Raw genomic sequence first — 14,276 nt, 5'->3', positions numbered from 1 at the left:
CTGCCTGCGTCAGGTGACCTTCGCAATGGCCCTCCTTTCCATCCCTGCCAGGGCCTGACAGCGGACACTGGCGCACCCGGAAGGCTGAGGATGGTATCCCCCAAACGGGAGCGTCCCTCTCCCTTCTCTCTTCCAGGGCTTCTCTGACGCGGTCACAAAAGGTCCTCCTGGTAAAGGTCCTCCTGGTATTTGGAGATGCAACAGATGGGGGTGGGGGAGGCTACCTCGCGGCACCTAGAGAACGCTGGATAATTGGGAAGGGGGTGAGAAAACCTCAAGGGGGAAAGGCAGCAGCTGGGGGAGAAAAAAGACAAAGGAAAGCTGGAGGGTGAGTGAGGAGAAGGAAGGCACTGATGCCGGGAGAAGGAGCAGCTGGAGGGCACCGCGGCAGCGGCCGGAGGAGCGGGAGATGAGCGAGAGGCGGCGAGGTGGGGAAGGAGGGGGGAGGAAGCAGCAACAGGAGGCAGGGCTCTGGCCGGCGGGGCAGGGCACCCCCCTCTCCCCCAGCCCCGTCCCGTCCCCGGCCGGGTCTCGGTCCACTCACCACTACATGGGCCCCGGGCAGGGCGAGGGGCTTAGGACTGATGAGCGGAGAGACCATGTAGAGCAGCAGCACGAACGCTACGATGAAGGCGGCCGCCAGCAGCAGCATCGCTCCGGCCGCAGCAGCGGGCTCGGGGGGCCGGCAGCTGCGGGGGGTGGGGGCGCGGGGCGCTGGGGGGCCGGGGGAGGCCGGGGGAGGCCGGGGGAGGCCGGGGGAAGGCGCTGGCTGGGGCTGAGCGGAGCGCCCACGGCACGAATCGGGACTGTTTGGGTTAGCCACCGAGGCTGGCGGGGATGGGGTAGGACGGGAAGAGGAGGAGCCGGGCGAGGAGGCGCGGCCAGAGCCGGGGCGGGGGCTTCCCGGCGTGGAGCGGAGAGGCAGAGCGGCCCCTGGAGGACATCGCAGCCCCGAGGCTCCCGCGCTGCCCGCCGAGCCCGCGCAGCCCCTGCTGCCCCCTGCAGGCCCCACAGCCCTTCCGCCTCCCAGCCTGGGCCGGCCACGGTCAGGGTCACGGCCCCGGTCCCTCCATCCGGGCGCCCGCCGCTTTGTTCCTAAGCCTCTGCCAGAATGGGAGGGTCTCCTTTGTTTGTTGATTTGATGCGTGCTTGACGACTGAGTAATAATTCAGTTATTCAAAATAATCCAGTAGTGGGAAGGGTACTTATTTTTGCTGTAGACTCTGTCCATGTTGGGGAGGTCCAAGCCCTGGGGCTCACCTGAGCCTCCCAGCGGCTGGGCCCTGGGTGCCAAGAGCCCCATTCCCTTAGGAATTAGCCCTTCCCCTTACTTCTCACCAACACTTACCACTTTTTGGTAGGGACATCAGGATCACACATAAACGGTAAACCCCCAGGCAGTAAAATAAAATGAATTGGAGCAAAAGTTTCCATCTCTTCCATAAATATTTATTTTATACCAGAAGTGCTAATAAAATGAATGGGATTAGAGTCTTATCTTGTAAAAAAACAAAAAACTTTTTTATTGATTAGATGTGTAATGAATGACAGCTAAATCAAGCAAACCAGGGTTCAAGTCCAGCCTTTGACTCACACTGGCGGGTCAGGCCAGTCATGTGATCTCTTTATTGCCCTCCAGGCAATTCTCCTCATTCCAGAGTTCCCTGTTTCAATAAGATCCTAGATCCCTATTTTGATCCACACAGAAATCAATTATTCAATGCCATTTGCTTAAATTTAAATAACAATTGTCAGCAGAGACCCAAAGGAAAAAGGGATTTTCCACAAAAGAAATGAAGATACAAAAAATGAAATAAATCTCTGGATGAAAGAATTGAAGAGAATAAAAAACCTTACAGAAGAAACTGACTCCCTGAAAACTAGCATCAGACCAAACTGGCCTCTAACCTAACTAGGATGGCTCTAGTGGAAAAGGGCAGGCTAGAGATGGGAGAGTCAGGAATCAAGTGCAAATTTAATTTCCAAGTAAGGCAAAGAGCTTGCTTTTGAGCAAGGAACCTGGGCTGCACCTCCTGGGAGGAGTACCCAAGGCATTAGGGAGAGATCTCAATACTTATACCAATGGCTTCGAAGTGACTGGTAGCCCTGACAATGAGGGGTAACAGCAACCATGAGACAAGTTTGATTCATAGCAGGGCTTTATGACCACCAGAACATGGGTACTTGTCTGATGCTCATTGGAGCTCAGAGAACACCTGGTGTTGGTCAAAGCAATACAATAATTATGTGATTTTGCCAAAGGGTGAGATCATCCAGAGGATGATTGCAAAGGATTGTTATTATGCCAAGTTCAGGGCACAGCTTGCTTGCTGGGTCTTAGCTCTGGAATATGGAGTCTCCTAATATCTTGACACAAGAATAGCCCAAGCAGGAGAGGCTAGGTGTCGCAGTGAATAGAGCACTGGCCCTGGAGTCAGGAGGAACTGGGTTCGGATCCGGCCTCAGACACTTAACACTAAAAAACAAAACAAAACACCTAGCAGAGTGACCTTGGGCAAGTCACTTAACCCCAATTGCCCTCCAAAAAGAAAAAATAAATGACTAGGAGTGAATAAGTCATTTGGGCCCCTAGGTGGTGCAGTGAGTAAGAGCTCGGGCACCAGAATTGGGAGGACTTGGGAACTGGCTTAACACCCACACAAAAAAAACTGGCTGTGTAACCTTGAGCAAGTTACTTAACCCCAATTGCTTTAAAAAAAAAATAGCCCAAGCAAAAATCAGTAACTCCAAGAGACAGCAAGAAATATTAAAACAAAATCAAAAGCGTGAGGGAAAAAATAGAAGAAAACACAAAATCTGATATTAAAAACAACTATCCTAGAAAGCAGGTCAAGAAGAGATCATTTGAAAACATTGGACTCCCTGAAAACCATGAAGAAAAAAAATTTAAAGCTTGGGTACTATATGTCAAGAAATAAGTGAAACTTTCCAAATGTATTAGAACCAGAGGGTAAAGTAAAGAGGGAAGGAACCCATTCATCACTTCCTGAAAGAATTTCCAAAAGGATTCCAGGAATGTCAGTTGATATCTGAAATTTCTACATCAAAGAACAATTGTTGCAGGTGAAGAAGTTACCCATAAGGGGGGTTAGGGTTTCTCTGGAGACCCCAAAATACCAACATGACAAGTCTTGCCAAATGAATTCGATGTAAGTCTTCTCTCAGCCAAAGAAAAGTAAAGTTTACTAAAAGTTCACTTGCATTAGACACAGTAAGTCTGTGCTAGGTCATTCTATGGCACTCTCACCATTGCTATGGCTCTCTCACTATTCTATGGCATTCTAGGGTGGTCTCAAACATGAAGACAGCATGGGGTATATACAGAAGGTTGTGGGAGGAATCTAGGGGTGGTTTAGGGGAGGAGTTTGGGGAGGGTCTTCAGGAGGAGTTGATGAGGTCAATGAGTGATTAAGGGTGGGAGGTTGCTGGAGGCCACCTGGAGACCACAGACAAAGGTGGGCTAGGCCAGTTCAAGGGTGGATCAGCACTTTGATAGGCTCAAGGGTGGGAAGTCTAGTAATAGAGGCTTGGGCTCAACAACCATGTAAGGCTTATTGCCTCATGCAAATGCCTCATCAAATGAGACGATTTAATCAGAGTTCAAGAGCCTATACCTCAAGGAGAGCTTGAGGGGGCTCCTAGATCTCATACCTCATCAGCAAGCATCTATTTAAAAAAGTAATAAAAGTAATAAAGAATTACACAAGACCTGGCAGCTTCCACTGAAACAAGAAGTAATCTTAGAATACAATATTCCAAAAGACAAAATACATAGGATACACCCTGCAAAGCTTTGTATACAAAGCTTGTTTTGCTACAAGGGAGCAAAAGTAAAAACTGATTTTTAATTCTATTTTGTCAAGACTTATCAAACTAGATTTAATATTTTCCATTGATGTTCTTTACCCTTGAAAGTTTACTCAGGAAACCTCAAGTCACTTGGGTCACAATTCTCTTGTAACTTGTCTCACATTTGTAACTTCACTTTCCAGAGAAACTTGCTTAACCTAAAGGTCAATATCATCAATCTAAACTGTTGTACTAAAAGCCAAGCTTGTCAAAATTAAAACATGTAGTAACTCCCAGAAGGACAGCTAGATGGCACAGTGGATGTGAATGCCAGCCTTGAAGTCAGGAAGACTTATCTTGAGTTCAAATTTGATCTCAGACATTTACTAGCTGTGTGACCCAAGGCAAGTCACTTAACCTTTGTTGACCTTAATCCCCTGGAGAAGGAAATGCTAAAGCACTCCAGTTTTTTTGCAAAGAAAACCCATGGATAGCTTTGTCATACTATGGTCCATAGAATCACAAAGAGTCAGACACAATTGAACAACAAAACACTCTAAAACTCAATTTACTCATTTCCCATGATGGTCATTCTATTGAGCTTGCTGTCACTCACAGATGTTCCACATCTGTTCATGAACTCTGAAATTCCTTTATCTTATTACAAGCCTTGCAACTCCAATCCTTGTTCTTGATCCTAACTGGAACCTCTAATTCCTCAGCCTTTCAGTTCTTTCTCAGACCATCACCCTTGAGCTGGCTACATTCTCTTCCCTTCCCCATCTTGAGTCCACAATAAACCAGTTTGACACTTTGCTGTCCTCATCTCTCAAGTTCCTTGCCCCCTTTATCCTGTCGAAAATCTTGCCCTTCCAAACCCTAGTCTTGGATTACTCCCACAGTCTGCTTCCTTTGCGCCAACTCACACGATATTGAACAAAGCTAGAGAAAATCAAGACTGTGCTGAGTACACTACAATTTTATGTTGTCTCAACCGGCCCCTCACTACATCAAGACAATTCTTCAGTGCCCAGTAACTGATTCACTATCCCACTCACCACCACAGCAGCTTTTCTAAACCTTTTCATGCCTCATCTAAAATTCCCACAGCTACCCTCTTCCCCCACCCTTTCAGTGGAGAACTTTACCTCATAATTACTAAAAAGAAATTGAGGCCATTGGTAGAGAACTTGACATTCTACCCTCCTGCTCCTCTCACATCCCTCAAAGGTTTTTTTCCACTATTCCTTCTTTACCCATCTCACGTGAAGAGGTTGCCCTTCTCCTTGCCAAGGTAAACCTTTCTATATGCACAAGTGACCCTATTTCACCCCATCTTTTTAAACAGATTGCCCCCTCTGTCATCCCTATTCTCTCATTAATTTTCAATTGCTTCCTACTACTGACTGCTTCCTACTGCCTACAGACATGCTCTCTCCTCCATCCTCAAAAACTCACTTGGTCCATCCATCCCTCTAGTTATCACCCTATATCTCTCCTCCCTGCTGTGGCTAAACTCCCTGAGAAGGTTCCTATTCAACCTTTCAAGTCTTCTCACACCTTACTCTCTATACTGTGTGATCAGTGGCATTGGCCTCCTTGCTGCACCTGGCACACAACATTCCTTCTCCCAACATTGTCACTGACTGTCCCTCATATCCTAAAGGCTCTCTTCCCCCTCATCTCAGCTTCAAGTTTGCTTTGATTCCTTCAATTTTCAGCTGAAGTCAGCTTCTACAAGCTCTTCCCACTCCTCTTTAATCTTGGTATCTTCCCTCTGAGATTCCCCCGAATGTATCCTGTATAGATCTTGTTTGTACATAATTGTTTTGTTTCTATCTTCTCTCCCCCATTAGACAGTGAGTGCCCTGAGAGCAGGGACTTTGCCTTTTTTGGTACTTCAGCACTTAGCATAGTGCCTGGCTCATAGGAATGACTTCATATATGCTCGCTTACTAACTGGCTGTCAAATGTGGCATATGAATTTTAATGAATATTATTTACTGTAAGAAGTAGCAAAAGAGCTTATTCCAGAGAATCCTGGGTAGAATGAACTGATGAAGAACTAAGTGACCAAAACCAGGAGAACAGTTCATAGGGAGTCTTTGTCGTTCATTTGTGTCTGACTCTTTGTGACCCCATCTGGGGTTTTCTTGGCAAAGATACCAGAGTGGTTTGTCATTTCCTTTTCCAGCTCATTTAACAATTAAGGAAACTGAGGAACACAGGAAATCTGAGGCCAGATTTGAACTCAGAAAGATGAGTCTTCCTGATGCCAGCCCCGGCACTCTATCCACTGTGCCACCTAGCTGCCCTAGTAGGGAATCTACTTAAGAGAATTATGAAGTAATGGGAGTACCTTAGGGAGACTTTGGAACATGCATAGATATTCTGTAACTGGTCTGGCCTACTGTTTGTCTTCCATTTTCAAAGAGGACAAATGGCTTCACAGGGTGACGTCTTGGATTTAAGTGAGGCAGAATTGCACAAAGTCATCAGCCTCAGTCTCTCTTCCAGAATCATAGAAGTCCAGTGGCAGGACAAAAGTCAAGATGACTGGTGATGGCCTAGGATACAATGGATGACTTTCACATCTTTGATACCTTACCAAGCTCCACAGCGCCTGCTTCAGCTGTCTTTAAAGCTGTCGGAACAAATTGTTCTTATCCACCCAATCCACTGGGGAAGGTCTTCACAGTCTTGGGTGGACCCCAAACCCCCGACTCAGGTTTGAAGCCTTTTGGTTACCTTCAACCGGTCTAGCAAGGTGGTCTACTTGGATGTGGCTGTTTTTCCTGCTACAGCTTCTTGGAGCCACAGATTATGTTCATTTAAATTGCTAAATTAAGCTAAATTGAGTTAAATTAAGTTAAATTAAGCTAAGTTAAGGGACAAGCAGGCACTAAAGGTGGATGAGCAGCCCTAAAAAGGGTTGAGCAAACCCTCATGCTGGTCCTCCCTGAACACCCCATGCACCCCTGCCAGGTATATGATGAAGAGGGGCTTTTCTGATTGGCTGCTGGGAGTGCATTCAAAAGCCACCAGTCAACCAGAATCTGTCTTTCCTTTTGGCTTATTTCTTCCTGCTAGGTGTCAAACCTATGAGAGAAGAGAAACCACACTATAAGGGAAAAGACCTTAGATCTTTCCCATCAAGGATGACATGTAGCCATAAATATTGGCCTTAGTTCTTTGCCTCAGGATTTGTTCTTTCACTGTAGGTTAAGGAGATTGGAGGCTGTGATCAGGAGTGGGAACCACCAGGAAATCCAGAAGTAAAGTCTGCACCAGAGTTTACAACCAACCAGTTCAATTTTGAGTTCCTGATGATCCCTGACATATATTCTGGTCTCACTCTACCAGACTGAGTACTTCCCTTCAGGGTCCTAGGGGTATCTCTTAGGGATTGAGATGTCTCTTCTCGTGCTATCCACTGAAGCCTCCATTCTGGGGTGTTCTCCCTACTGTTAGTTTCCACTGATTTGTACCCCAATTCCATTTAAATAGACAGCAGCATTAAATTTTACAAAGGGACATTTACTTTGAAGATCTAAGGAGGCTGTTTCTACATATCATGGCCCTCAACATACAAATGCAGCACTGCTGCTAGGCTGGTTTCCAAAGGGTCTCCAAGTTGAACTGACAGACTGTAAACCCCAGCATAGACTCTTTTCTTGTTCCTCCTGGTGGCTTGGAGGTAGGGTTAATACATTTACTGAATTGATTTCCTGAATTTTATTCAATACTTCTTCAAGAGAGGTTCAAGACTTAGGGTTGACTGAAATGAGGAATCTCATTTCTGATGGTCATCCCCTGACTTATAAGTGTGGTGTCTACAAAACAAATGAAGAGAAGTGAAACTATAATTGAAATGATTTAGGCAAAAAAAAATTGTTTTTGCCCAAAATAATAAGGTAAGTAAATGAAAAAAAAATTTTACAACCTCCATTACTTAGCTAATGACTCAAATATGTAGTTTAGAAAAAAAAAAAACTATAAAGTGCTGTAGTTTAGGGTCAGAAAGTATAGCAGGAAGGCAACCTGTAGAAAAGCTGAAACTTGGGCTCTATGGCTCTAAATTAAAGTGTTTACAGAAATGGAGCAAATAAAAAGGGCCAACAAACTATTTACCAATGATTGTATTTTTCTGAAGAAAAGTCTGAATTTCCCTATTATATCAGAAAAGCCTCTCTATTCAATGAACTTAATTTTCTTGAGTCTCCTCAAAATGAAGCAGTAGACAGCAGCCATCTTTCTCAAGAAGAAGAGACAGTGGAAGTCCAAGAAGGGGCAATCTCTCCCGTTCCTCAAGACTCTGATAGCCAGTCTATTCAGCCTGAAGAAGTGTCTGCCAAAGATTTTCTACAGACAAGATTTGCAGATCAAGTTGTCAACACAGGCACAGAAAACTAAAAGATAGCAGAGATGATGATAGTCCCTATGCAACATCCCTCTACTACAGTTAAATGGTTAATGGACCAGACTTTGAAGAAGAAACATTTGGATTTTAAAGAGGACAACTGAAGATTCAGAACATTATCTTTTGGATTCTCATTGTGGGTTTCTTAAGGTTGGGTACTAGTCATTTCGCTAACTATACTGGCATGAAATTATTTGTTCTTTTCTGCCTTCTATAACTGGATATCCTCATTATGGCATAACATATCCCTGAGCTCACTCTTTTGTAGGATGGCTTGATCTTTAGGCTGACTTTTGTAAATACTTAAAATAAAGCACTAAAGACTTCCCTCTTTCCCCCCAAAAAAGATTCTAAATCTGAGTCAGGACAAGGTTAACTATTTAAACATGTATTCTTCATTAATGAGACTACCATGGAGTGAACCCAAACTTGTGTACCTAACTAGGCTGCTGGTAGGGGTTTAGATTAAAAGAAAAGAGATAAGTCAGGCTGGGAGTCAGAGAACATTGGTTTAAATCCCAGCTCTGCCATTTATACCTAAGTGACCGTGGGCAAATCACTTAACCTCTGTGTGTCTCTGTTTAATGTAAAATCCTGCTCTTGGGAATCTAGGTTCAAGTCCTACCTCTAACACTTTCTACCTGTATAACCCTGGGCAAATCACTTCCTCTGATAAAGAACAAGATGAGGGAGGGATGGTTAGACAATATTTTGAAAAGATCTGGGAGTTTTTGTGTAAGCTCAGCATTAGTCAATAGTGTGATGTGATAAACAAAATAGTCTATTGTAATCTTAGATTGTCTTCAGAAAGGCTTAGGGTCTAGGTAAAAGGTGGTGGGTTGTTCACTACTGGAGTATTAGGTTCATTCCTGGATGTCATATTTTAGAAAGGATATTGACAAACTACAGAGTGCCAAAGAAGAGAGAGATAAGAATGGTCTGGAACCTCCAGACCAATGGTATCAAATTCAAGTGGAAATGGGGGCCACTAACCTGTGCATAACAATCCCTGTGAACTGTATATTGACTTAGAAAAATCACATATTAGTCTTATCTGTGATTTATTGTATTTTTATTTATTCTTCTATATATTTCCCAACTACATTTTAATCTCGTTTGGGCCATACTGCAAAGTGTTGTGGCCCACATGTGACCCTAGGGTCATCTATTTGAGAACTCTACTTTTTTATTGTTGTTCACTTGTTTCAGTCATGTCTGACTCTTTGTGAGCCCATATGGGGTTTTCTTGGCAGAGATACTGGAGTGGTTTGAAATTTCCTTTTTCAGCTCATTTTACTGATGAAGAAACTGAGATAAACAGGGTTAAGTGCCTTGCCCAGAATTAAATAGTTAGGAAGTGTCTGAGGACAGATTTGAACTCAGATCTTGACTCCAGGCCTGGTACTCTATCCACTATAGCACCTAGCTGCTTTAGACCATGGCATATAGTGAATGATTAAAGAAACGTGTTATGTTCAGCTGGGATAAAGGAATACCTGGGATCAGAGGACGATAACTCTCCACTCCTGTTTCCATAATCTCCTGCCATAATCATCAGTGTTATATTTACCTTGCTTATGAGTTTTAAGGCTTGGTCATGGACAGCTAGGTGCTACAGTGGATAAAGCACCAGGGCTAGAGTCAGGAAGACTCATCTTCCTGAGTTCAAATCTGGCCTCAGACACTTCCTAGTTGTGTGACCCTGGGCAAGTCACTTCACCCTGTTTGCCTTAGTTTTCTTATCTGTAAAATGAGCTGGAGAAGGAAATGGCAAACCACTCCACTATCTTTTGCCAAGAAAACCCCTAAATGGGGTAATGAAGAGTCAGGCATGACTGAAGTGACTGAACAACAACAACAAATTTGATCATGGCATAGACTTGTAAAATAGCTTTGGGGGATGGGACCATCAATGTGACCCAAGAGAGTGATCTCTAACTTTGCCATGGACCATGTTTGTAATCAAGTGATGGTGTAGAGATTACTGTGGTACTTTGGAGTATTAATAATTTCATTGGGGTAAGCCTTCTCTTTACTGATTCAGAGAATAACTCCTCTGTACCTGAATAGACCATCTGTTATGAGTAGCTGTGGTTGTGCCTCCACCCCCCTCCCCATCAGTCAAGAAACATAGATTAAGTACCTACTATGTGCCAGGCTCAGAACCAAGTGCTGAGGCTTCAAAGAAAGAGAAAAGGCAGTTTCTGTTCTTATTGAACTCACACAGTCCAGTGGGGGTAACAACATGCAAGCAACACTGCTCAAACAAGTTATAGATAGAATAAATGGGGAATAGCAAAGCAAAGGCATTAGAATTAAGAGGGGTCGGAGTGGCCAAGTGGTGCAGTGAGTAAGAGCGCTGGCCCCAGAGTCGGGAGACCTGGGATTGGTTCTAGCCTCAGATACTTAACACCCATATAAAATAACCGGCTGTGTAATCTTGAGCAAGTTACTCAACCCCAATTGCTTTATTTTTTTTTTTAAAGCAATCGGGGTTAAGTAACTTGCTCAAGGTTACACGGCCAGTTATTTCTGGTTGTGGTGCTAAGTATCTGAGCCCGGGATTTGATCCAGGTCATCCCTACACTGGAGCCCTCTGCTCTTACTCGCTATGCTACCTGGCCACCCCAAACTCCAATTGCTTTAAAAAAAAAAAAGAATTAAGAGGGGTCCGGAAGGGCTTCCAGTAAAGGATGGGATTATATTTATTTATTTTTAGTTTTCAACACTCACTTTTATAAGATTTTGAATTCTAAATTCCTCCCCCTCCTCCTGTCCTCGTGCCAAGACAGCATGCAATCTGATATAGGCTATATATGTACAATCATATTAAACATATTTCCACATTAGTCATGTTGTGCAAGAAGAATTAGAACAAAAGGGAAAAACCATAAGAAAGAAAAAAGAGAGAGAAAATAGTATGCATTGCCCTCCATTCAGAATACAAAGTTCTTTCTCTAGGTGTGGATAGCATTTTCCATCATGAGTCTTTTGGAATCATCTTAGATCATTGTATTGCTGAGAAGATCTAAGTCTAACAAATTCAGTCATCGTATAATGTTGCTGTTACTGTTTACAATGTCCTCCTGGTTCTGCTCACTTCACTCAGCATCAGTTCATGTAAGTCTTTCCAGGTTTCTCTAAAATCTACCTGCTCATCATATTATAGAACAATAGTATTCCATGACATTCATATACCACAACTTGTTCAGTCATTCCCCAATTGATGGGAATTCCCTCAATTTCCAATTCTTTGCTACCACAAAAAGAGCTGCCATAAATATTTTTATACATGTGGGTCCTTTTCCCTTTTTTATGATCTCTTTGAGATACAAACCTTGAAGTGTTATGCCCTTTGGGCATAGTTCCAAATTGCTCTCCAGAATGGTTGGGTCAGTTCACACCACCGACAATGCATTAGTATTCCAATTTTCCCACATCTTCTCCAACATTAATAATTTTCCTGTTTATCATGTTAGCCAATCTGATAGGTGTGATATGGTACCTCAGAGTTGTTTTAATTTGTATTTCTCTAATCAATACTGATTTAGAGCAGTGCTTCTTAAGCTGTGGGTCATAACTGAATGTGGGTGTTGTGAAAAATTCGGCAACAGTAAAAGGTTTCTGAACGTGCAACAACCAAAAATTAATTCAAAATCAAACATGTCATGAATCCAAAGTGTTTCTGGCAGCACTTGCCCATCTTACAATGTACAACTTGACTGAAGTCTTGGTTCTGAACATACAACAATTTACTGTTATGAAGTGACACAGGTTTAAAACTTGAGTTTCCTAAAAAAAAAATCATTAAATGTCTTTTGGCTTAAGATTAGGACAGAATTTCCAACAGTTTCTGAAATGACCCTAAATATATATACTTTTGCCATTTTGTACTACATATTTATGCAAAGCAGAGTTCTCAGCATTGATGATTATGTAATCAAAATATCGATCAACTCTGAAAAATATTGAAGATGCTCTCCTTACTGCAGTATCAGTCTGCCAAGATTTAATTATTTATGTAAAAATAAACAAGTATATATATTTCATTAGTATGCAAATTTGCTTTCATCTTTAATAAATGGTAAAATTGTGTGTATATCAAAGAATTGTTTTAAAATAAATTTCTTTATGATTTATTATCAGTAAATGTTTTATTTGCATATCCATTTTATATACCTATATACCTAGGGTCACATAAAAATTCTTTAAGCAAAAAGGAGCTATGAGTGGAAAAAGCTCTAAAAGTCTTGATTTAGAGCATTTTCTCGTATAATTATAGATAGCTTTAATTTCTTCATCTGAAAACTCCTTGTTCATATCCTCTGATCATTTATCAATTTGGGAATGACTTATATTCTTATAAATTTGACTCCGTTCTCTATATACTTTAAAAATGAGCCCTTTATTAGAGATACTGGCTATAAAGTTGTTGCCCAGTTTTCTGCTTTCCGTTCTAATCTTAGTTGTATTGACTTTGTGCAAAACCTTTTTGATTTAATGTAATCAAAATTATCCATTTTGTATTTCATAATGTCCTCTATCTCTTGTTTGGTCATAAATTGTTTCCTTCCTCATATATCTGACAGGTAAACTATTCCTTGCTTTCCTGATTTGCTTATGTTACCACTCTTTATGGCTAAATCATGTACCCATTTTGACCTTATCTTGGTACATGGTGTAAGATGTTGGTCTATGCCTAGTTTCTGCCATACTGTTTTCCAGTTTTCCCAGCAGTTTTTATCAAATAGTGAGTTCTCATCCCAGAAGCTGAGTCTTCCAGCTTTATTGTAGATAAACCCAAAGACTCCAGCTTCTGGGATTAGATGATGGGCTTTTAATTGGGACTTATTAGAAGCCTGGGAAGCCATGAAGTGGAGATGAAAAAGGAGAGCATTCCAGACATGGGAAACGGCCAGCGAAAATGCTCTAGATGTGGAATATCTACCCTACTTTCCCTTTTGAATCAGTTTCACTTTACACTATCCGTTACATTCAAATCCTTTGCCAGTCTCTAATACTTTGCCAAGTGCAAACTTTGTATTACTCCCACCATCCTTTTCCACACCTGTTCATGAATTACTCATCAGAGTGGGAGACAAATTTATAAAACTGGGTCTGACTGGGTCCACTACAAATTTATGTTACTTAATCTCATCTGGGGCTTCAATGAAATGAAGCAATGTTTTTAATCCTCCTTAAATGATTTACTATCTAAATCACCAAAGAGGCTATTCTAAACCTTTTTATCACTCCTCAAAAGCCCTGCAGCACTCTCAAAAAGAAAATGGAAGCCATTTGATGAAAGCTCCCTCTTCTTCCTTGCTCTTTGACTCACCTCACTCGACATCGTGCCCTACTCTCTGGCCCTACTCTCCCACCCAAAGAGACAGCCCTTCTCCTTGCCATGGCAAACCTCTCCACGTGCATCCTTACTTCCATGCCCTTTTATCTTCTTCAGCAGATTGCCTACCGGTATAATATCATTCCCACTCTGTCTAATCTTTAACTTCTCCCTGTCTTTTGACTCCTTCCCTGTTGCTTATAAATGTCTATGTTTTCCCCAGACTTGAGAAATCCTCACTTGATTCAACCATCCCTGCAATCATTCTGTATCTTTCCTTCTCCTCTCAGTTAAAACCTTTAAGAACTGTCTACTCTAGGTGCCTTTATTTCCTATGCTCTAAACTGTGCATTCTGACTTCCAATCTCATCATTCAGTTGAAACTACTCTAGCATGAACAATCTCTTCACAGACAAATCTAAAGACCTTTTCTTAATCCTCATCCTTCTTGATTTCTCTGTAGCCATTTCGTCACTTTTGATCACCATCACTTTATCTTCCTGAATGATCTTTTTTCTCTAGGTATTCAGGACATTGCTTTCTCCTGACTCTTCACCTACCTGTCTGAATGTTCCTTCTCAGTATTCTTTGACGACTCCTTCCCTCCTTCTCTTCCTCCCTTCCTTCTTTCTGTTCTTCCTTCCTTCTTTCTGTTCTTCCTTCCTTCCTTCCTTCCTTCCTTCCTTCCTTCCTTCCTTCCTT

At 42.4% G+C, this 14,276-nt stretch overlaps 2 protein-coding genes and 1 pseudogene across 2 annotated transcripts in view; 2 read left to right on the top strand and 1 right to left on the bottom strand.

Annotated features, from left to right (window-relative positions):
- The window catches only part of KDSR (3-ketodihydrosphingosine reductase), a 59,900-nt gene extending 59,199 nt beyond the window's left edge, over positions 1–701 (bottom strand). Inside the window, exon 1 of the mRNA XM_069100235.1 lies at positions 545–701. Within this exon, the coding sequence (XP_068956336.1) occupies positions 545–652 (108 nt within the window). The 5' untranslated portion in view covers positions 653–701. The remainder of the gene's footprint in view (positions 1–544) is intronic.
- Positions 1–14,276, top strand: part of LOC138170728 (serpin B4-like) — a 427,261-nt gene that overhangs the window by 44,737 nt on the left and 368,248 nt on the right. The window lies entirely within an intron of this gene.
- On the top strand, positions 7,907–8,276 carry LOC138170207 (lysM and putative peptidoglycan-binding domain-containing protein 2 pseudogene; annotated as a pseudogene).

The sequence above is a fragment of the Petaurus breviceps genome, unplaced genomic scaffold (genome assembly GCF_028583685.1).
Source record: "Petaurus breviceps papuanus isolate PSGF00001 unplaced genomic scaffold, PetGlider_PUasm1.0 38, whole genome shotgun sequence".
In the NCBI taxonomy this organism is placed as follows: Eukaryota; Metazoa; Chordata; class Mammalia; order Diprotodontia; family Petauridae; genus Petaurus; species Petaurus breviceps.
Note: the sequence above shows the minus strand (reverse complement) of the source record. Positions and strands in the feature narration are given on the sequence as shown.